The 24,053-nt window shown below is 38.7% G+C and overlaps 1 protein-coding gene across 1 annotated transcript in view; it reads right to left on the bottom strand.

Annotated features, from left to right (window-relative positions):
* Positions 1-4,994: 4,994 nt before the first annotated feature.
* The window catches only part of galt (galactose-1-phosphate uridylyltransferase), a 28,774-nt gene continuing 9,715 nt past the window's right edge, over positions 4,995-24,053 (bottom strand). Inside the window, exons 7-11 of the mRNA XM_051413081.1 lie at positions 19,133-19,255; positions 13,374-13,506; positions 11,556-11,639; positions 6,142-6,296; positions 4,995-5,644 (exon numbers count right to left, since the gene is read on the bottom strand). Of these exons, the coding sequence (XP_051269041.1) occupies positions 5,555-5,644; positions 6,142-6,296; positions 11,556-11,639; positions 13,374-13,506; positions 19,133-19,255 (585 nt within the window). The 3' untranslated portion in view covers positions 4,995-5,554. The remainder of the gene's footprint in view (positions 5,645-6,141; positions 6,297-11,555; positions 11,640-13,373; positions 13,507-19,132; positions 19,256-24,053) is intronic.

The raw sequence follows: 24,053 nt of genomic DNA, 5'->3' as shown, positions 1-24,053 counted from the left end.
AAAAGGAACAAAATGACAAAATAATTTTTCCGAAAACATCTTCAAATTATAATATAACGCAAACCATATCTGTCTCATGACTTTGTCTTTCATTCAAACCATAATTATCACTATACACACCATATTATACTCCACAAGTTGTTGTGTTGTGGTGTATTGTATTGTAGGCATTCATACAGGTGTTCATGATATCGTGTCCTCCCTCTGTGATCATTTGTTGAATGTTAAAATAACTTGCCTTCCATAGCTTTTTTTTAAACTGCACAACATGTTATCACAATGAGGACATGCAAATTTTATACTAATCAGATTTCATAAAGCACATTTGGCATCATCAGCTGCACTGGGAGAACAATTCTCTACCAAAACAGTGCTGGAAAAGACAAGCAACAAGAATTTGGCAAAGGAGCCAAACTATCTTCCTTCCTCTGCTAGGGAGGAGATACACAGGGGTTACACACAAACACACTCACAAACATACACACATTCCCCGCTATCTATGTGGAGATATATCTTGAATACACACACAAACGCAGAGTCTCGAAGGAGTGATGAAATAGATGAGAAGAGGATCCACGGTGAGCCTGGAGGACTGGATAAATATTGACCTGAATGAATGAGGTCTGTCACAGTACATAAAAAGGGTTATACACTCACACATACTGTCTCACCAACATCCATGCCCTCCCGGTCTGTAAACTATGCCTGCACATTGTCACTGTTGAGCCGTATATTTTAACAAATCCTGGAATCAATATTAATATTCATGGAGAAACTGAGATTGAGCTTCACTGGAAGAAGTATAGCCTAAATAATGAATTAAGTGCACTTCTTCTTTTCTATGTGTATGTTGGAAATTCAGGGCCCCCTCACCCCCCAAACAATGCTGAAATACTGCAAAAAAAGTTTTTACCTGAGAGGGAATAGCTTGGTATGAATAAAAAAGACATATGGTAATGTCTGAGGGAAATTCTTTCTAATAAACAATGATATTGCCAGATCTGATTCTGCTTTCTCTTCTGTAAATGCAACAGTGTTATGTTGGTGGCAACTTACAGTTAGTCTGTAGCCCACTAGAAACCCAAGTGGAAACCCTAATGGATAACAAAAAGGAGGCTGACAAAAACGCTACACAGCATGTGTAAAATTAAATAAATGTGTTCATTCAAAGCAGCAAAGTAAAATGCAGTTATAAAAAACAAGACTTGCTGGTTTTCTTTTTCTATTCTTGTTATGTCCTTTTGTTATGTTTTTTTTTTTAATAAAGTCATAATACTAGGCCTAAGAGAATAAAGTCGTAACATTACAAGAAAAAAAAAAAAAATAAAAAAAAAAAAAGCTATATTACAAGAAAAAGTAATATATTTGATAAAGTGTTTATGAGAACTGTCACCCTGTTGGCTCACCAGCAAAACTGTTTAACGAAAAAAAAATATAAATATTTTATTTTCCTTCTTTTGACTGAGACAAACAGCGGCTGCTGGGCTCAGGCTGAGGCTGCTGATTGGTTGAACTGGTCACGTCAGATCTTGATAACTCTATCAAAGCTTTTTTCTCATTAAAAATACTTTTTTTTCTTGTATTATTATTACATTATTCTCGTATTATTACGACTTATGAGAAAAAAGTCGGAATGTTACAACTTTATTTTCGTAGACCTAATATTATGACTTTATTCTCGTAATTTCCCCCCCAAAAAAAATAATTATATTTTTTTCTCTTAGTCCAACCCTAATACTCCGTCGTACTTTTGAGAGCATCCAAGTAACAGTACACAAATATCCCAAATCCACTAAACAATTGTTGGTTATGTAGATGATGTACTCCCTTCTAAATTTAAGACAGAGTTGAGTGATGGATGAAGGATGTAGACGAAATCGCAGTTCAGGTCGAGCACTGCACATACAGGGCGCGGTCTGAGACATTTAAATCAGCTGAGAAGAGTCAGATCTGGCCAATTAGTTGTGTGATAAAAGTAAAATCCACCTTGATTAAATATGAAAATGGGTTGGGGGGGCCAGAATTGAGTCAATGGTTAAACTACATGATGCAACTCTAAGAAACAAGAAGGCAGAAGCGCTTTAGTTTCATATTCATCTGTCAAGAGGGGATAAACATAACCCAGTATTTATAGAAAACTGACAACAGCAGAAACCCTACCTCCTGACTTGACTTGAAATTGAGAAATAAGTGACTGGCCACCATCACGTGGGCACAATTGTTCTGTAGATGACAATCTGCTACTATGGGAAGAGTTGAAAACATGACCTGCAGTATCCAGCATGGCTAACAATAGCAGTTTGTATAGCAGTATCCACCTATTCACTAAAAACCTCTCCACTGTCAAATCAGCATTGGCTTTTAATAAACTCTAACAAAAAAGATATATACTGGTCAAGATGGAGTGTATTAATCTATGTGCTTATGTGCATTGAACGTACAGGCATTCTCTCTCATCTACTCCAAATCCACAGTGTTTACAGTAGCCTCGCCTACCGGTTACTCAGTGCTTTGGATGGACTGGTAACAGACAGAGCTGAGGAGGTTAATAGGAGAGATAAGTTGTAATTGATAATTTTACATGGGACTGTGTGAACTGTTTTTAGTTTCAGGACCAGTTCACTGATCCGACACCTTTCCGTGCCCTGAGTCAACACAAAGAGCTTCTACAAACTGATTTTGGCTGGAAGTATGAGCTAAAACTGGGATAGTTTGAGTAAGACACATACAAGTTTGTACTTGTATGTGTCACTCGTTGATAATTTTTTTTGCCCCAAAACTACCCGCAGCTATTACTACATGCCTAACCCCAAACCTTACTCTAAAATGACCTGTTAACTTTGTGTGCCCCTATTTCTTTGAATGTCATACATCAAACACATTTCAGTCTAATGAAATAAGAATTTGCTGATAAACTGAATGAATCACTGGCTTCTCATGCCCTGGCTGAACCAATTATTTTCCCCTGCTGCTTTTGTAATCACCCAGTCTCATGTCTGCTTACTAAGGCACACACATACTCGCTTTCTGCAACCTGATCATGGAATTACAGTTTTCTAACAGCACTCCGTGTATCCATTTGAGTGTTTTTAATTTATTAATTACCCATTATCAGGCACTGCTGTAACACAACATGGACTATTATCTCTATAAAAAAGGCAATAATGTTCAGGAAGTAAGGAGGAGCAGGTCATGTAGTGACACCATAACCATGTGTTTATGAAGTTGAACTCTGAACGTTGACACTGACAATTAATGGGCGCAGCAGTGTGGTTTTTTTATAGCTATAAAGCCCATTTGTACGCTCCAGGACACAAACTAGTGCCTCATAATAGTGAAGGCGAAGTGTCCTTAAGCACAATACTAACCACCTATTTGCTTTAGGGGCATTATTGACCCTGATCTCTGTACTGAGGGTGAAAAGTTTACAAGTCTGTAGAGAAGCTTTTACTTCAGCTGATGAAAGAAAAAGAGAATTCAGTGGTACAGGTAGAGGCTAAAGCAGTCAGCTTCTCAGTATAAATCCAGGTCATCTTTCTCACTTTTTAAGCAACACTACCATCTGCTGTCATCATAGTGAGAGCACATCTTATTTCATTTATTGTCAAGAATGAACTTGCCATGTTAATTTGCATGGTTTATAATCGCCTAAAGTGCACATTCAGTAATCTACATGAATCCTCTTGCTCACTGCCCACAGCCTCACCAGCAGGTCAGGATAAGGGCTCTCAGTGATCCCTTTAAGCTTTGTATTTGTTACCACTGTATTTATATTTAAAAAAAATTTCATATTCTAATTTTATATTTCGTAGTTAATTATCATAACATAATGAGAATGAACATTGAATGTACACAACCATGTAGAACAAATGTAAAGACAACATATGTGGAATCCATATTTCTCTGTTTAATACTTGATGAATCTGACACACTAAAGCACTCCATGAGGGTGACAGGTACAGTCCTGTTACTGAGACAGTAAGTCTAAACCAGACTCCATCATTGCTTGTCTTCCAGCTGTTGGCTATGTGAACTGAAAACATCCTCCCACCAGTGGAAACTAACTCTTCAGCTGGTTTACAACCTTGTGATGTTGCCTATCCATGCTTCCTGACCTCAAGCAATTCTTCATTGGTAGTGTTATTAAAGGAGTCAAACTACTCACATACCCATATGTACACTGAAATATTTTGTTGTTTATTGTAAATAATAAATTATTGCTCATATTGGTAACAAATGTGTCCTTTCTTAAAGCTATTATGATGTTAGAGGTGTGGGATAAAATCCCTGTTCTTTGTAAAAATACAGTTCAGCAAAACCTAGTTGATGTCTTTCAAAGTTTTGATTCTTGTTTGTGTTTGTGTTACTGTTCCTCTGCTGTGGTCCATTAAGCAACAATGTCTGTTCAACTGAAGGACGAGGACTGCAGATTTTGTCCCAAAACATGGCTAGCATTGACAAAGAAAACAATTACAGCAACCAATAACCCTTTTAGTGCTCGTATGAGCATGAACCTACCATTATTATATTAAGATACACTTGAAATAAATGTGAACATTCACCTCAGGTCTCTTTCAGTCTCTCTTTGTGGTGCTGAAACACTGAAACCCAGGCTCTGTGTCTCTCTCCGTGGTGCTGAAATATTCAAAACCATTCTTTGTCCCAAATCACTCCCTCATTTATTAATTAGCTATTCCCTACCCCTCATCTTATTTGGAAAACATTTGCATCAGCATTGGTAGGTGTAGAGTCTAATAAGTGTAATAAACACATCTGTCAGTGCAGTTGTGTACCAAAGTATACCAAACATTATACAGTTATATTCCGTATTTAATTCAACTTTATTATCAATATGTTTTAAACATTTAAAACACTGAATATGGTGATCCTCATGTCCAAAAGCACTGCTGGAGGGCTGAATGAGAATGCCATTAAGTAAAGTTGATGTTAATTCAGAATAATACTGACTGTTAACATAAAGAGAAGACATCGCATCTGTTAAATCATTTATTTTCTATATAAAATTAAGAATTACACTGTCACATGTTTGAGGCTGAGAGCTGTCAAACTAATTCAAGAATTACTTTCCATGTAAAAACATTTACAAGAAACAAAAGCATTCATTTGAATCACAAATAATTTGTTGTGTTGTTGGAAGAGAAAGCTTCGTGGTTGAAAGGTTTCCAACATAACCAAACAACAAACAAAGTTTGTTTAAATTCAAGCAGAAGGGACAGCAGAGAAGAAAAGAATAATGTTCTCTCATTATCTCCCTAAAACATGGAGGATGGGTTTCATAGCACATTTTGTTTGAAGTCCATTTTATAATTTGCAGAAAGAAACCCAGTACCAGCTTTGTGTATACAGAAATGTATTCAAAATATATACATATAATTTATATTGTGCAAGTAAAAATATCTCAGAGCCCTGTGTTCAGAAAGGCACTTTTACATGTTGCACCAGTTCAGAGAAGTTGTTTTGTTCCAAAACCCTTCAATTTTCAACCTCTCCTCTAATCATCACACAGGTCATTTCACTCTGACTTCTGTTTTCCTCAACCTTCTTTCTCATTTCCTCCTTCTTTTTCCTGGTTCTCTCTGGTTTTATAGTGCTCTTCTGGGAGGTTCCTTAGCTTCTCAGCAGCCTAAAATTTAAAGAACACAGCAGGGCCAAGCTTTTATACAGTTTTACAGACAAATGCAGGGACAGAGAGCGGATCCACTGCAATTCTGGTTTTCCATTATAATTTGTAAGAGGGTAAAAGGGTCAGCTTTTAATGATGGGCATTTGATGGCTTGGGATGAAAACAAATTCCCCTAACATCATATCTAAAATTTAAATCAGTGGAATTAAGACATGAATAACACAAAATTAAGAGAGAACCCCATACTCAAGGTCACAAGTTTAATTGCTAAAGCTGGTATTTAAGGTATGACTTACATTTCACCTGCTCCCTTCCTGCATAAAGCACTGGATAAACACACAACTTGATGCATGATATGTGACTTAAGTGTTAACATGCTCAATTGAGACGGAACGTATGGAAGAAACAGTAAATTAAACTTGATATAAGTATGTATTTATTTATAATATGTACTGTATATTGCAGAGTCAGTCACATGTGTATGTTACCTTACTCACCTGTTCAGGGGTCAGGTCCCTTTGCTCCTGAGCGAGCATCTCATACCCCACCATGAACTTCTTAACCGTAGCTGAACGCAGCAGAGGAGGGTAGTAGTGAGCGTGCAGGTGCCAGTGAGAGTTGTCTTCCTTTAAGTGGGTGCCGGTCGGGGCTCCTGAATAAAAAGAGGAAGACATTAGACTGGAGACACAGAACCAGAGGCTTTGTTCACACCGGTGGCTGGCTGGCAAAGATTATTCAGATGGGTTATGGGTTTTCTAACCCTTAACCACGCCTCTCAACCTCCGGGGTGATCTGAGCTGCTCCATCGTCACATCATACATGTTTGATACTTCCAGGTTACAGCTGACAGGACACCAGGTATGTTTCTGGTCAACTGTTTAATAAACTGCAGGTAACCATGGAAGCAATAAATCTCCTTCGTGCAATGTTATGCTGTGATGTTAAAGTCTCACTGGTGAAGTGAACCAAAACAAAAGTTGAACTGCCTGACAACGAACCAGGGAAAAACAAAAAGCTTGTGGTAAGTGGCCATGGTAAAAACTAAATGAAATACTTTGAGGTGTTCTGATACATAAAAGAAAGGATTTGGTGGAGGACTTACCAATGCGTAGTTCAGTTTGTATACACCTTGTTGTGTATTATCTGTTAAATAGGGTTCAACTGGATGCACAAATCAACTAACACAGAGTTTCTAACTCAAGGATCTGAGGATAGAGAATGTCTGATTTTAGACTAGCACCAACAGGGCAAAAGTGAGTTGAAATGTGCCAAAATCCCCCTTGAGGTATTCAACTGGGTTGGTTATTCAGTTTTTTTTCTAACTTGACAAAACTACTCCATAATTACAATGCCAATTACTGCATAAAAAAATCCATTATTATTCAAGTCTTTAAATCCTCTAAAGAGGATGATTACTGTACCAAAGATACATTTTCAGTGGTTTGTGACTGTACTTAACATTAAATACCTTCTTTGTTGCCTCTGTTGCTTTCTGATCTTAGCAGAATGTAATGAGGTGATTAGAAGTAGAAGCAGAAACATATCTCTCTTAAAAAACAGAAAAGGAATTAAAACAAATCGATCCCTGGAGACATTGTATTCACAATAAGAGCTTTTCCTTTAGAGTCAGTCCCCTGACAATGGGGGTTGATCAGACACAGATAGAGACGACAGGAGGTTGACATAAAGGGAACTAATGGGTGGTAAAAGAAAAAAGGAAGAACAAAGAAAACAGTCCAGATAAGAAATGAATAGAGACGGAAGCTCCTATTAGTAGACAATTACCCAATTTTAAACTGTTTTTGGGTGTGTTTGTTCTGCTGCATGTGTGTGAGCATATAAGAGAGAGCATATTAACATAGACTCACAGATATTCCTGGATAGGGGACTACCAATTATAAGTTTTTATGTTGTGTAGTGTAATTAATGCTTTAATGTGTAGCCCTACTACTACATCTGTATCTTTTCCTGTCTGCCTTTCTCTGCGTCCTAGTCCGTCATCCAGCCAGTTAATACAGTCTGTAATGTGTTGTGTGTTTTCCCCCCGAAGGAATAAGCAGGTAGCTTTATCTTATCCATAATTTCCCAGGTGACTCAAATACCATCCAACCACTTCTATCTCGACACTGCCACTAATAAGCCAAGCCCTAAATAAAAAGCTGGCTGATTCCAAATGAGCTCAAATAAAGCACAAACACAGATGGGGAGATAATGCAGCTCATTATGTGGGACAGGTCTGTGTGCGCGTGCACGTGGATGACAGCGTTTCCAAAAGAGTTTCCAAAATTAGGTGGTCAGGTGTGTGTGTGTGTGTGTGTGTGTGTGTGTGTGTGTGTGTGTGTGTGTGTGTGTGTGTGAGACACACAATGAGTGTTACCGCGCTACAGCAGATCAATTATAATCTCAGCAGTCTCTTTTCCCTTAATCCCCCTTGATGAAGTTAAAATAACACCATTATTTTGGGAGCTGAAAGTTCTTCTGCCAATTAAAAAACAGTTGGAAGTGTTCTATCAACACCACGAAGAGCAATGGAAAACACAGCTGATTCATGAGCGGTGCAGCTTATTGCTTTTAACATTTGATATCAAAGCTAATATTAACATTGCTGCTTCTCTTTCTTGGTCTCTGTCTCCTTCCTTCTGTCTCTCTTCTTATGGCATCCTCTTCTTCATCTCTGCCCAGCATCTTTCACTCTCGACACTTTCCTCTCGCTCTTTTCACTGTTTTAAATAACGAGAAACAGGATATTTAGGCAGGTTGTGTGAAAAAGGTAATGTGAGGAATATTACCCCATCTTCGGGAGTGTGTTAATGGAGATACTATGAAGGCTTCATTTTGTTGTATTAGTTGGTTGTTTTAAGATAATTTTCACTTTCTCAAAATGTGTTTACCTCTTTGATCTTTTTCCAACAAGGCAGGAGGAAAATGGGGGAAAACATCTGCCACTCTGCCACAGAAAATAAGACGAACCTACTAACTACCTGCCAATGACCTTCAACATATTGCTGTAACATGACCTCTGAGTTTTAGTCACTATCTAAGAAATAAAACAGATTCGAAGATTAAAGGCAAAATTTAACACAAGATCTGTAGGAGCCTGCACCACAGGCAACTTTGGACTGAGATTTTACTTCAAAGATTTGATATCAGATAAAATAAGAAGAAAGTGAGTCGATAGCTGTGTCCTCTCGTGCCCTCTGTCCTTTTCTCCACACGTTTGAGTGTATCATCTCTCTCTTTTTATAAACCATCTTTCATGTGGACTGCCTTGCTTTGAACCTAAAAAACCTAAAAAAACAAAACAAAAAACCCCCCCAGACATGTGGAGGTGATAAGTGTTCACAAAGCTGTAGTGCTCCATTCTCTGAAATGGATCTAAGACAATATAATTATGGCTTAAAAATGGTCTCTTCAATATATTAAATTTGATTAGTTACTTCCTGACAATGGAGCTGTAGACTAAATTCAACGAGATTCGTTTCGACCTCGTCGTTAGTTTTCATTAGTCAGACTATACACCTCATTTATGGTAGATGAAAGAGTCACAAAAAGCCCATCATTTGGAATTGGAGGAAGAAAAATAAAAGGTAAAAACAACAGAAGTAAATCAAATCAAAGATATTAAAATGATCAGCTCTTGGGGTGAAAGAGGTTTACAGCCTGATGAAGTAATTCCACAAGACTATTGATTAGGTTTCCCCATTAATATTTCATTTTTGTTGGCCTATGTTGAAATAGTTATAATTAGTTTGATTTATTTAAGTTCTCTAAATTAATCAAAAACCAGGCAAACCCTGCTATTCTAAGTCTGAACAAGACAGAGTCTACCACCATGCTAGCAGCTCTGTGAGGCTGTACATAGGGACAGCTGTGCTTTGAGCTAAAAGTGAACTCTAGCTTGCTTACATGCTCAAAATGTCAATGCTAACAAGATTATGTTTAACAGGTATAATGTAGGCCTATACTATGTTCCCCATCTCAGTTCAGACAATAGCATGCTAAAATCTGCTAACTGGAGGTGATGGAAATTTGTTTTGCAGGTATTTGGTCATTAACAGCAAATTAAAATGTTTACCCGATGATGGTGCTAGATGAGGAGTCGGCCATCTTTACTAACAAAAGAGCCAAAGTCTGGCTAAAAAAATCTGTCCAATTTCTGTGCTCAAGTAGAATTTTAAACCAGATGTCAGTCAGAGAAAACTTTCCTATATGCTTACAAGTTGTCTTGGTAGTGCATCTAGATCCACACTGTGGTGTTGATATTCACAGGTTAATGCATTGTTATTCAGAATGCTGTCCAGTCAGTGAGCAGTGAAGTTTTTTTTTTTTCTCAGCAGGACACAACTGCTGCAGGGATTGAACCTGAAACCTTTAGCTTTTACAAGGATCACTCTGACCACTCAGCCGTGATGACACTGCTCTCCCCTGTCACACATCACTCATCGCATCACTGCGTTCTGCTAACCTTTCTTCCAGTTTGAACCCACAGCAAGGTGTTTCTCTGATATTGCTCACAATAATAGGTATTTCCCTCAGCTCTAGAGTCTCAAGAGGAACAACTGTTTTGACAGCTGTTGCCGGCATCAGAATGCTAGACAAAGTTAACAACTAGCTACTGAGCATAGTGGAGCATTTACCAGTTAAAGAGCCAGATAGTTCGCCCAACTGGTAGAGACTAAAAACAAAGCTTAACGAAGAGTAAATACTGGATTAATATTGAACATGTGGAGAGATTCCAAAAGGATGCTAATGTGTAAATAAGCCATTAAACACTACTGACAACTTGTTAACCAACCTTATGAGGTGATAATATGCAAATCTTGTGTTTACAGCTTGTTACATTGCCCCAAGTGGCCAAAAGAAAATCAGTGAATGCATAAGAAATGTTGCTTTCTCTTTTAAGTATGGAGGGCCCCCGCTACCATGCTTTTCAACACAACACAAGACAATACAGTGTTTCTGTCTCCCCAAGCTGCTTTAACTGATGGTAAAAGCATGAGTGCTCTTTACCTATGAGAACTCCTGCTTTACTTGGTGGAGATGTAAGAGACAACACATCATGCTGATGTGTCTTGAGTGTGCATAGAAGTGGTAAATAAGTGGATAACATCAAAGCTGAGAGTTTCTCGTTACAGCTGAGATGACTTAAAATGCAGCAAGAGTTATCTAACCTGTAGGGAAAGCGCAATGCACCTTCACTTGCATACATCTTGGTAGGAGGGTGGCAGGGCATGAGCTAATGTGAAATTATATTCGAAAGGAAACTGATTTAGCATCCAATCGTGAAAACAAGATGATGTTGGAAGGGGTGCAGAGAACACCCTTTCATGGAAAAATTATATCGATCTGACACAGCACAACAGCACACATTGGCAGTACAACACAGAGTGACTGCTGACTTCAAGGAGCAAGGGAAGGGAGGAGAAGAGGGAGGATAAAGAAAATGTAGAAAGAGAGTGAGAAGGGTGAAAAGAAAAACTTGAAGTAAGGTGTGAAAGCATTTTAATGCATCTCTTCTTTATCGCCTGTTGTGGTACATTAGAAGTCTGACTGTGAAAAGACTCCACTTCACATATTTCACGACTGGCTTTTGCAGATAATGACACAGTTGAGGCCGCTGCCTTCAGACTACTGCGAGAGGAGCCTGTTCACATATCAAACTGACTACATGAAGAAGTTTACAGCCTGCCTCATATGTGAACAGCCTCCAGTTTGTAGCAGTATTTGTGTCATAATCCACCAATCCATCCACAGATGTTCATGTATTTAGATTAAAATTATCTTTAATCTTTCCCGCCATCTGTCCCTTTTTCCTTCTGTCACTCTGCAAAAGACACTTTAAAAAGGTTATCACAGTAAAGTTACCCCTAACCAAAACTTTTTCTTTTAACTCTCCCAGTTTTTGTCTTACCGTGCCAGCCCATGGAGTAGGGGAAAGAGATTTCAAACAGATTGTCATACTTGGTCAGCAGGCGCTTCATAATGTCAGCCAAACCTGATAGACAGACAGAAGAGAGGAAGATACACTGAGAAAACAGGGAGCAAGGTGGGCAGGGGGGAGAAACAAGACATTTGTTAGTGAGTATTGTTAATAATGAATGACACGAGGAAGGGGATTTGAATCGAGGGCATGTAAGACTAAAAACAAAAAAAAAAGTAACAGAAAACTGAGAGGGGGATGTACAACTTTTGGCTGTAAATTGAAAAGAAGATAAAAGTTTTATTATCTTGAGGGAAAATTAAATATAAAAGAAATGTCTGACATGAGGAATAAGTCAGACAAACCAGAGACAGAAAAACAAAGCGCATAGTTACATAAACACACACACACACACACACACACACACACACACACACACACACACACACACACACACACACACACACACACACACACACACACACAATAAAACATAAAACTGGCACAGATAGTTTTCAGAAGATACCTGTGTTTTTTTTATATATGTCCCAGTGATACATAAGCAATTTTACCCATATTCGGTTAATACACACTTGATTGTTCTAAACGGAATAATTATTAACATCCCAACGTTAGATGCTAGCCTCAAAAAATCCACCTGTTGAGTTGACTGGAAGCACCGAATCAGAAGTTTGTATAGACGTAACCTTCATCCTTTTCATTGCATCTACCGACTGCGGGAGCTAAATTTGGTTTGTTATTCTGGCTCCTATATTCAGTGTGAGCAGTGGTAATGGGCTGTGTCTCAGCAGACACCTATCCCACTGATCCTTTTTATCTATGTGCCTTTGGCTTCACACCTTCATCACACACAAGCTCAATCAGCTGAACAGACTCTCAACTGTCAACCAAAGTCGTCCGGAAGAGCCCTCGGTTGATTTGCAGATGCAGCGGTGTTTATCCTTGAGAGGGAATGGTAGGTAATCTCACCAGATCAACTCGATCTTAAGAAAATTCATTCCCTGACAACAACATCTGCTAGAGTCATTTAAACACCATAATGTTAGGAAAAAAAGAACGTAAACAACTTTAAATGACCATTTTATTCGACTATCACTGAAGCATTTCATTGTTTTATATAAATATTGGGAGGGTTGACAAGAAGATAATACATGCAACCACTATAAACTTGAATGTAGCACCTTTAATTAGCATTAGTTAGCTATGAAGACAGGCTTCATCATCAATTTATAATTAACATCCAATAATTCAAACACTGGCCTATATTGGAAGCAGGTGACAGAAAATTAAAGAGGCAAATCTCCACAATATTCATTTATAGGCAATAATGTGATTTAATAATAGATAAGTTAGATTCCGTTTTGGATTTTTTTGAGTCGTTCTTGGATGTAATTAATTCTTAATTTAAATAGCGTCAGAGAGTTGATCTGGAATCACCATAACACCAGTCCATGCACCATGCAAGGTTCATGGAGGGTGTAAAATTAAAAGTTTCCCCCCTCGGCTTGAATGTGCTGTGAATGAACATGGAAGATGATGACACACACGCACGCACGCACGCAGGAGGCACCTTGGCAGGGAATCAAACCTACAGGTGCCCCACTGAGCCGCCGAGTCACCTAAAACTAGTCTTAATTGCCTTAACACTCTCTCAGTCACTCACTCTGTCAGTATCTTCTATCACTTTCTCTCTCACACACACACACACACACACACACACACGCACACACGCACACACACACGCGCGCACACACACGCACGCACGCACACACACACAAACAGACTCACCCTCCCTCTCCCCTGTTGTCAGGTCAGTGATTCTAAGGACATGTCGTCGTGGCAACAACAGTGTCTGATAGGGCCACGTTGCCCAATATGGAACCACTGCCAGCCAATCAGAATTCTCCACCACCACACGCTCCTGGAGAAGAGACAAAATATAAAAGTTGTTGAATGTGCAGGGAAGCAATATTATGTATGTAGGTTTCAGTCTTAACTAGGATTTGTTTTTCCCGTCAAAAACACTAACAGAAAGCTGAAAGGAAAGTAGGAAAAAGTGGAAGAACAAAATATTGCAAATTACAAATCCAGCCTCATAACTTAACCTGGTGCAACTGTTGGGGTTCATTCTATTTGTTTCAACAGGTATAGTAAATGGACTGTACTTGTATATAGCGCCTTTCTAGTCTTTCGACCTCTCAATGCGACACACATTCATACACTGATGGCAGGGCTGCCATGCAAGGTGCCAACTGAAAGGAAAAGTAATAATCCATATACATTCATACACCGATGCACATCATCAGGAGCAATTTGGGGTTCAGTATCTTGCTCAAGGACACTTCGACATGGAGCGAGAGGATGTGGGGATCGAGCCGCCGACACGCTGTACCTCTGAGCCACAGCCGCCCCATACATTTAAAAAAAAATAATAATAATATTGTTGGAAATATCCAATAACTTTTTTATCTAATGCCAGTAAAAATGTACTTTTCAAGGAGGTGTAGCAGACCATCATTTCCCTGGTCTATGCTGCACTAAAAGGTAGATTAGGTTCTTGGCTAACATGGCAGTACATTACCCAGTAGGAGCAATGAATGCACATCAGGTGTTAAGTTGAACTGATATGAGAAAAGATTTCTGTGGAGCAACCGTATGACTCAAGAACTACGATGGCGAAGGCGAACCAGATATTCCCCTGATATAATTAAGACGTATCATATTTGTAATTAAACAGAATTTGGTACAATCAATGGGAGCTTGTGAACCTCACTCAAAAATCAGAAAGGACTGCTGGTCTCAGAACCAACTGCTACTACGTGACTTCTTATTTCATCTTTTCTCATTTTATTATTTTGTTCTTCCTTTTCGGTTGTTTTGTGTGTTTTTCTCTCTCTTTATACCTGCTATTTTTTCTGACATCCTTTCAGCAAAGATCTCTCACACTTCCTATGCTATGAATGTGTCTCTGCTTGTTTGTTCTGGTATTAATATGTGCGTGTTAGTGATAGATATCCTAAAATAGACAGAGCGAGCTGTTTGTTGCAGGTAATTATCGTATGGTGCTGCGAACTGTGCTGTTTTAAAGCTGAATGTTGATTTAACATACTGATGAAATGGCCATTTACCCACATACTTAATGATGTGAATAATGAACACACTTATATAAATAAATAATAGACAGTAACAAATTCATGAAATTGATCAAACTGCTTGGGCTCGTTAAGTCACCTCACACCATGCATTCAGACCAGAAGGACATGAATAAAAACAGGGAATACTACAGAAAATACAGAGAAAAGCTTGACTGAGTACGCTCTTACCTTCACATAACAAACTGAGTTCAAAATGGTGATAAAACAAGTCAGCCAGGATTGGCTGTTTGCAGCGAGAAGCCCAATTATCATAAAGTGTTTAAATGCAGAATGTGTCAGAAGCTGAGATTTAACAAGCTGATGAGTGGGCACAAACACAACCTGACCTTGGTATTACAATCCATCAGAAATAGATTAGCTCAGCGTGTGTGTGCAGGTGTGTGTGTGTGTGTGTGTGTGTGTGTGTGTGTGTGTGTGTGTGTGTGTGCTAAACAGCAGCAGTAAGAATCTGGTGGAAGTCAGCTTCACATTAATCACAAAACAACACAGACAATCTCTCACTCTGATGTTTTTCTTTGCATTGGATTTTCAGTAACGGCATGTTAACATATATTTCTTAACACAACTCAGTCTGATCACAAACTGAAATGGAAATGCCGATGTGTAAAGACCTCAGCATAAACAACCATTTGCAGCAGGGTCGATGGTCAGGACAGGGTAGTTCTTAAAGCTGTACTAATTGATTTTTGGCCACTTGGGGGCAGAAGAACATCACAGCAAGCTGAAAAACACACAGCCCTGAAAGACATATAAAGTAGCTATGGCCAAGACGTTGGCAAACAACAGCCTGTTAACACAGACAGCAGACAGAAAGCAACATCGGCATTCATGTTTCAAATATTTACTTTTCTTTTAGCTCTGGTCTGGTCTCTGGTTTGGATAAAAAAAAAAAATATATATATATATATATATATATAAATGTATATATCTTTCGAAGCTAAATGCTCCATTATATTCATCAGCTATTTGCTAACTTTCTTTATCTGCTGTTCGGTGCTGGGCAGGTAGTGTACAGTGGATTTAGCAAAGCTATTTTGCTGAAAACAACTATACAGAATATGTGCCATAAAACCAAAACAATGAGCTAAAAGAGGCTAAAGCTCCATAAAGCTACAGAGTTACTCAATACTTCTCTGTTTTTCACTGCAGCTACATCTGAGTCATAGCTTAAGACCCTACATATGTAACAGCATTTGTGCAGTGTGTCATTCCAATTGCCATACGGTAAGGTAGTCGTTATTTATTGCATTTATACAGTATGTATATGTTTTGCTGTTCTGTATGAATAGTATGGAAACTGATTAAAAAAAACAAAAACAAAAAACAACTAAAACTGATTATCAGTTACCAGACGCCAAAGCAAACAGAAAGTGTAAGGGCATCCTAGGCCGTAAATCTCCCCAAGGTTTGAACAAACTTGTCCAGGCATTAATGCATAATTAAGGGATCTGCAGGGGATGCCATGGTGTTTAATAACTGTGGAGGACAACACAGACTAATATAACAAGATCCCAAAGTGTTCAGTCCTCTTAATGAACTGTACTTGCAGTATCGGATTCGACGACCTGGTGCAATAACACTTTATATTATATAGAAAAACAATAACTTTACATATTATATTCTTACCTATATACTTGTCTAAAACTATTTTTGTCAATTTTTCTGCTTAAATCTTCCTTCGCAACCCTCCTCACACTGTTGTTTTCCACTGTTTGCTTCCTTTGACATGGTTACAAAGGTGCGTAATGAAGATAGAAAAATAAGAGAGAACCGAGGGATTTGGAGAGGAGGAGCGGAGTGAAGAGAGAGAAAGGCGGGGGGGAGAGAGAGAGAGGGTACATTGAGGATGTCCTAAAACAGACACCTCACACACTGCAAATCCCAGCGAGCATTATTCAATTAGCTTAGAAAGTTTTTGTTTCAAAGTCAAGAGTGTCGCCAAGGAGCCGAACCCCAATTCAAACTCCTCCAAACACTGCAGTGTGCCAATTTACGGTCCTAACCCCGGCTCAGAGAGACAGGCGCAAAAAAGACACACACATATACACACACACACACACCTACACACACACACACACACACTAGTAGACAAGAACAAGTAGTTTAAGGCAATCGTGAAAACACACACACACACACACACACACACACACACACACACACACACACACACACACACACACACACACACACACACACACACACACACACACACACACACTTCTGCTTCCACTCTGATTTTATAAAGGTCAGTCCCCATGAGCAGCTGTCTAGTGTCTACTCGGCTCTTCTCGAAACCTTAATGCTATCCCCCCTCTCTCTGTCTCTCTCTCGTAGACACGCACACACAAACACACACTCTCCCAGCAGAACAGCTATCAGCTCATTCCCTGAATGAATCAGTGGCTGTCTGATTTCTCTTTTCCTTCTTACCTGAACATTTCTCTCTCTGGGACTCTGAGTCTCTTTTCTTACTTCTCTCCGTCCACTCTTCTAGCTCCTTTTGTTCCCTCTCCCTCTCTCTTCAACTTCTTTCTTCCGCCTTGTCCTATTTCATGCTCAAACTCCTTTGGTCAATTTTATACTCTATCATCAAGCCCATTGTCCCTCTCCAACTACTCTTGAAGATGAATGAAATAATTTTCCTTTAGTCACTCAAAAGAATCAGTTTTGATTGAATAGTAGGAAAAGAGTAGAAATGCCCTCCACTTAAGATAGACCCCAAGTGGATTTTAGTTTTGTGTGTGAAGTGGCTAATCAACACAAATAATGGCTATGATTTGTTCCCGGGAACATGAACAAGTTGCAGAAATTAGACCCACTTAAGTGAAAAACTGAAAATAAGTTGCAGCTCTACTTTGCCCAAACTTCTGAGATGGTGTTAAAATAGTAATTCTATCCAAACCAAAAAATAACAAATACAAATTAAAGTTTCTATCTGCATTTTCTATGGCTTGTAGTCTTAATTTCTGGGAAAAAAAATATCTCTGACTTCATACTTTTAATTTGGTGACACAACTGTCAACACATTTGAACAAACACTAAGTAATCTGGATGCAATAAACAAAGAAAATGGGCTTAATAGTTTTGCAAGTTTGTTTTTCAAGGCTTTCTCTTGTACAAAATTACAATTAAATGCTAAAAAATACTGGCATGAAGGCTTTTTCCCCCCATTTGGACTAAAACAGAAACTTGCACAACACTGGATCACACCAGCACAAGAAAACATGGGGAGAAAGGTGAAACAAGGTGACTTCAAATCATTATAGGACGAGCTAAACAGGTGGCACATTTGATTTCACTGGATAAACATAACTGAAACCAGTCTTAAGAAGGGTTCTAGCTGTGGATATGATATTAAGTGTATTCAATCTTTTTTATCATAAGTGAGCCCTATCTCTACAGCTTAAGGGAGCAAAACAAAAAAAGTCATGGCTCTGTCAAGTTTGATTCTCCAGTAGAGAGTTCATTCAGGGTTTCCACTAAATGTCTGCTTACTAATAAGACATTTGCCAACACGCTTAATGTGCTCAGTGCTCTGTTAGAACCTGTCTTCCATGGTTACTGCTGCTGATGTTCAACACACATTTAAAATCTCTTTTTAAACACACACACATACGCACAGAGTCTGTTTCCCTAATCTTCACGCAGGTTGAAGATGGATGCCACAGCATTATGCTAATGAGCGTCTCTCCTGTCCAATCACACGCTTCACTGACTGACAGACAGGCAGAGGATGCTGATGGGGGGGGAAAAAAGAAAAAGATTAAGTAAAAGAAAGAGAGGGAAAAGGTGGAAGTAGATGGACGAAGGAAGAGGCGATGAGGGCAGCCGTGGTGAGAAAAATATGATGTCACTGTTCACCCCGTATTTAGAGACATTATTAAACGATTTCCTCTGAAGTTTATTATAAGCAGTCCATTCAGTCAAACATGCATTTTAAATGTCCAATGTGTCACATTTAGGAGGTTCTATTGGCAAAATGGAATATAATATTTTTATTAGTATATAATCACCTTTTTATCTAGACACCATGGGTCACCTTCCATGGAGTCCGCCATGTTGAAACACCATGTTTGTACAGTAGCACAGAACGGACAAACTAAACACTGGCTGTAGACAGGGCCTTTCTTTGCAGCCATCGTAGTTTCTCCTACACACTTCACAGTCCGTTCTCATTCCCAGGTCGTCAAATATAGTGTGTGTAAACAGTGTTCCGTTAGTTGTAATCTGCAACTTCACTGTTAGATGCCAATGAATCCCACAAACTGCGTATGACCTCTATAGCCTGCGATCCCAGAATTGTTGCACATCTTCACCCAATGCATACATTAGAGAGTTTCTGTGCTATTCAATATGAATTCCAAGAATGTTTACCACTGTGTATAGCTGTACCTTTTTCTCAGCCTCTTGTCTGGCGTATTGCAGCAGCAGCGGCTCTCCATGTTTCTTGTAGTATGCTCTCTGACAGCGGTCTGACAGAGCCGGCTCATTAGGCAGGAAGTTGCTGGCCCACACCTATGATGTAACAGGAAGCAGAAGGAAGATGGAGGAAGATGATGATGAGACGAAAACCTTAGAAAAGTTGTGTGCAGTATGTGTGTACAACTCTGTTTAGAAAATTAAAGAGGCAACTGTGCACTTATTCCAAATGACCTAATTAAATATATCATTTCATGGGGTTATTTATCAATACCACTCGATCAATAAATGTTTCACAAGTGCAGATTATTTAGGTTTCAAAACTAACCTTTTTCCATCCAGGCTGTTTAGATTGATAAATAGGGTTTCCCCAGGCAGCCACTGGCTTACATTTATTTCAGTACTGTGTAAAAATCAACTTGCAGAGACGAAAATATAATTGAGACAGCTACTTCATCACAGTAAACCACATCAGCCTTGTTCCATGTACAGGCATTAAAGCCTGTGGAAAAGTATTTTCTCAATCAAGTTCTTAGCATTAGGATTCTAAATCACAAAAGCAAAACAATTTGTGGGACAGCTGTGGTTATTTCACATTAGAAATGTATCGTCTGTGCTTGGGTCCCTGGTCTGAAGAGGATGGGGCTCCGTTGGAAAGAGGTGATGTCATGTATTTCCTTGATCATGATTGAGCAACTTTTGAATCAAACACTGATGACAGCTGTGGGGTTGTTTGTTTATATTGCAAGGCCACTGTCAGTACATGACATGCAGAAAGTCCAGAGATGCATATTAAAAATAGTCAGCCATGTCAGCCACAGTGACACCTGCCATGTCTTACCCTCTCCCTCAATAGCCTCACAACCTCTCTGTTGCCATATAGCCTCCCTTTGCACAACTTTCTCTCATTAATCCCCAGCATATATATCAGCCCCCCCCCCACTTCTCCCCTCAGCCAGATCATCTATGCAGCTCACTTTGCTGTAGCGGTCCAGCTGTTCCTGTCCCTGCTGGCCAGTTCATGTCATGACCTGTTGCCCGTCTGTGACCTGCTCTTTGGCCCGTACTTACTGCCTGCCCACTCATTGCTGAACTGGGTGGGCCTGATATTTGACCTCTGTCTTACTACAGTGCCTTTATCCTGGCTTCCCAATATCATGGTACTGTTGAGTAATAATGCTGCAGAAAGTGTGAATTCATTCAAATGAGTGCACTATACAACTACAATGATAGATTTAATATACACATACACATTTAATATATAGATTTTTTCTTTCTTTTTTTAAATACAAAAGTATTTTTTTAAATATATAGTGTGATTTGGATATAGTGAGAAGTCATCTTAAGAATATAAAATGTGTTGTAAATAGGCTAAAATATGCAAAAACACTGGTATCATTTACAAAGCTACATTCATATGTAGCTACTGGGGTTTTACACTGCCCCAGATACGTAAAATACATGGGGAAAAAAATGAACTACACAAATACATTACACAACAAATACAAACAAATACAAATACTGCCATGCATAAAGTTAAAGTCATGTTCAATTTCAGCTGTGGCAATTGTAAAACATTTTAGTGATCTGTGTGCTCACAGAGACGGATACACACACTCACTGATAATGCTGATGCTTCCTGATTACGATTAATAACATCTCAAAATGAAGATTTGCAAGTTTAAAGCTGCTGTTTTGACTGAGACAACACATTGTTGAAACTTTCCTCTCATCAGCCACCAACTGTCCTTCTTGTTACAAACAGTATTTACTCTATATGAGACGTTGGTATTAACTGTGAGTGAAAAGTAAACATCCCTGGAGATAACAGGCAATTTGATGCTCTAAAACAGACGAGATACTTCGGGTCATTTCATTTGTGGAAAACATTCGTCTGCATCACTACACCTCCACAAATAGCCCTACAGTTAATTTTCAATCACGCTTTGGGGGAAACACTTTTAGGCAGTAGAATTACAGTAGCTTCATAATGTACTTCTACCGCATTTCAGAAAGCTTTTTATGGATAACAGTGAACGTCACAACAGACATTTGGATATTTTATGCTTGCACTTTATGGTATTTTAATGGATGTAAAAGCAGCGCTAAATGACTGGAACATGTGACTTGTGACTCACTGTTGCATGATAAATCACTACCTGAGATAACAAGTTACTAGGGTTTTAAATATGTAGTATTTACATAATGGGTTTGTCATAAGTAGCATTCCAAACACAAGGACATGGACACAAGCATAGGCAGGAATGCAAAACTCAACAGTGTAAACGTGTGCAATATATATATTAATTCTCTGATGAGTGAGACCTTTACCAGAATATTGATTAGTTGCTGTACTGGGGAGCAAAGCTGTTTGTGTGTTTATAATTGACAGTAGTCAGTTTCTTGGTTTCTTTTCATTACTTGTGCATATTGTCCTGGCTAGGAATGTCAGCAAACTGGTTTCAAGGAGTATTTTTTGCCTATTTGTCCTAATTTTTAGAAAGTTTTTAGGCCTATTACAGTAGAGCTTTACTGGAGTTACATATTTGTGTCACCAGGAGTCAGTTTTTACAATTATAATATTCCATCACGTGAACAGAGTAATAATCAGAGGCATTCTCTGCTGCTTTAAGCAGCACTGCTTCAGGCTGCATAGCAAATTGTTTTCTGATTAAACACTCCTCCATTTTTTCACCCAGAATGCACTGCAGGAATCACACTGACATAGGCTCCTACAAATTCTTTTGTTTTGTTTTTTCATCTTTGCAACAGGGGAAAAAAGCTGCATTAACTTGCATGAAGGAAATGTACAAAGGCTCCTCTTGATCAGGAAATTCATTGTTGTTTTTTTTATTCTGAGGCAGTTTATTAATGTCCTCCTGCTGGCCTTTTCCTCTAGGGCACATGTCATATAGCTGTATGGTCCTGGGTTTAGATTAATGAATAAAACTTAATATGCTAAAGCAAATGTCGTAAAATAATATTTTTTTAAAGCTGGAAATGATCAATGTTTTCTGGCATTTTTGCCTTAGGCCTTGGTAAGATTACTGCAATGCAAGCGAAAAGCAGCTTAGCGTAATATTAATATGAATGGCTTTGAGTATTGGCTAAAGGGAGTACAATGTTTATGATCATGATCCTTGAAATACAGAAAGAGACAGACGTGTGAACTATATGTGTAAATAATGTACATCTGCATGCCTACAGGCTGTATAATAGTGTGTGTGGATATATTTGCATGCCTGCCAACATCTGTAGCTGTGGGTCTATTTGTATACCTGTGGTTTGTATACACGGACCTATCATCTATCCAGCAGCAGATTGTTGTTCTCTCATGTATTATCTTTACTTTTCTCTCCTGGTCTCTGAGAAGTACAAAAGTAAATATATGAAAGCATTTGCTCTATTCCCACAAAGTATCACTCTTATTAGCTATTATGATACCATTGGTCCTTTGAACTTCATCTTCCAAGTGTTTCTCTTCAAGAGTGAAATACATACTTAGGGAGCAAATATGAACTCAATACCCATCTGCGCCCGAGAGGCAAATGTTGTCAGAAATGTCCTGAGCACTTCACAGAATTCATACTGTATATAGTTTGTGCTACTTACGTAAAAAAAAAGGATATTACTATTCTGGAGGCATACGTTTTCCTTCCTCCACTTACATAAAAATACATACAGCTCTGCTCCTATGAGACCAAAGTTATCAGAAGCAACGCTGCCTCCAGAACATGATTAACATTTTCTGTTCGTTATTCTTCAAAGTTTTAGATCTTCGCTTCTTACGTTTTGGCCTGGAGGGGTTGTCTGGCTGTACACACACACACACACACACACACACACACACACACACACACACACACACACACACACACACACACACACACACACACACACACACACACACACACACACACACACACACACACACACACACACACACACACACACTCTTTTCTTGGACTTTGATGTCTTAAGAAAGGGAAATCTGGACTGTAGGAAAAGGGAACAAAACTGCTAAAACTTTTAAAAAGCTCTATCAAAGCCTGGATCCAGGTTTGACTTTCTTTTATACTGGACCATATGAAAACAAAACACATATTTTTTGTGATCTGGCAGCAACTACAAACAGGACTTTGACAACAGCTGAATACACGTATTAAGAGGTTTTAAACCATCTCAATCAAAAAAGTTTCTCCTTTCACAGTGGTTGTATCTGACTTTGTTTTTTAAAGCAACTTTCTAAAGTAACAAACAAATAACACTCCTCAACAAGGAGACAGATTGGTCATGGAACATCTACAGCGTGTTAAAACCATGTCATTCTGAGGTCACACACTGCCATCTGCTGTTATTTTGTATATTACAGCACAGATTGAAGAAGGCCCTTGTTTTTACCTTGCCTGTTGGAAGTCAAATATTAATTTTACTCCAAAAGCCTGAGGATTTAAAATGTAACTGACAAACCAGAGAGGAGGAACTTATTAATGCAATCAGCTGCAGGACCCTTAAGTTTCAATAACACCTTTAATGAGATTCTCTCCTCACCTCAGAGGCAGTAAACATTTGCAACTTTCCCCATTTCAAATGTCACATATTGTTTGTAGCAATATGATATTCTACTGTCATTAAGACCATCTTGTTCTGCCTTTTACTGATAGTGGTTTAGTCTCCTTTACACACATAATACGCACAGAAGGTGAGGAAACTGCTGCTGTACTGAACAGCAGTGAATAATTCACTATTCTTAAAGGAATCTTTATGTACATTTCAATGTGACTACTGATTTAAGTCCTTAATATTCTCATAGTTTATTACACAGAATTCCCCACTGGGAGCGTGAATGAAGGGATATTACCTGTACACATTAATACTGATAATGTTTACAGGT

Source organism: Dicentrarchus labrax, unplaced genomic scaffold (genome assembly GCF_905237075.1).
Source record: "Dicentrarchus labrax unplaced genomic scaffold, dlabrax2021, whole genome shotgun sequence".
NCBI classification, from domain to species: domain Eukaryota; kingdom Metazoa; phylum Chordata; class Actinopteri; family Moronidae; genus Dicentrarchus; species Dicentrarchus labrax.
The sequence above is the reverse complement of the archived record's forward strand: the minus strand, read 5'-3'. Positions and strand labels throughout refer to the sequence as shown.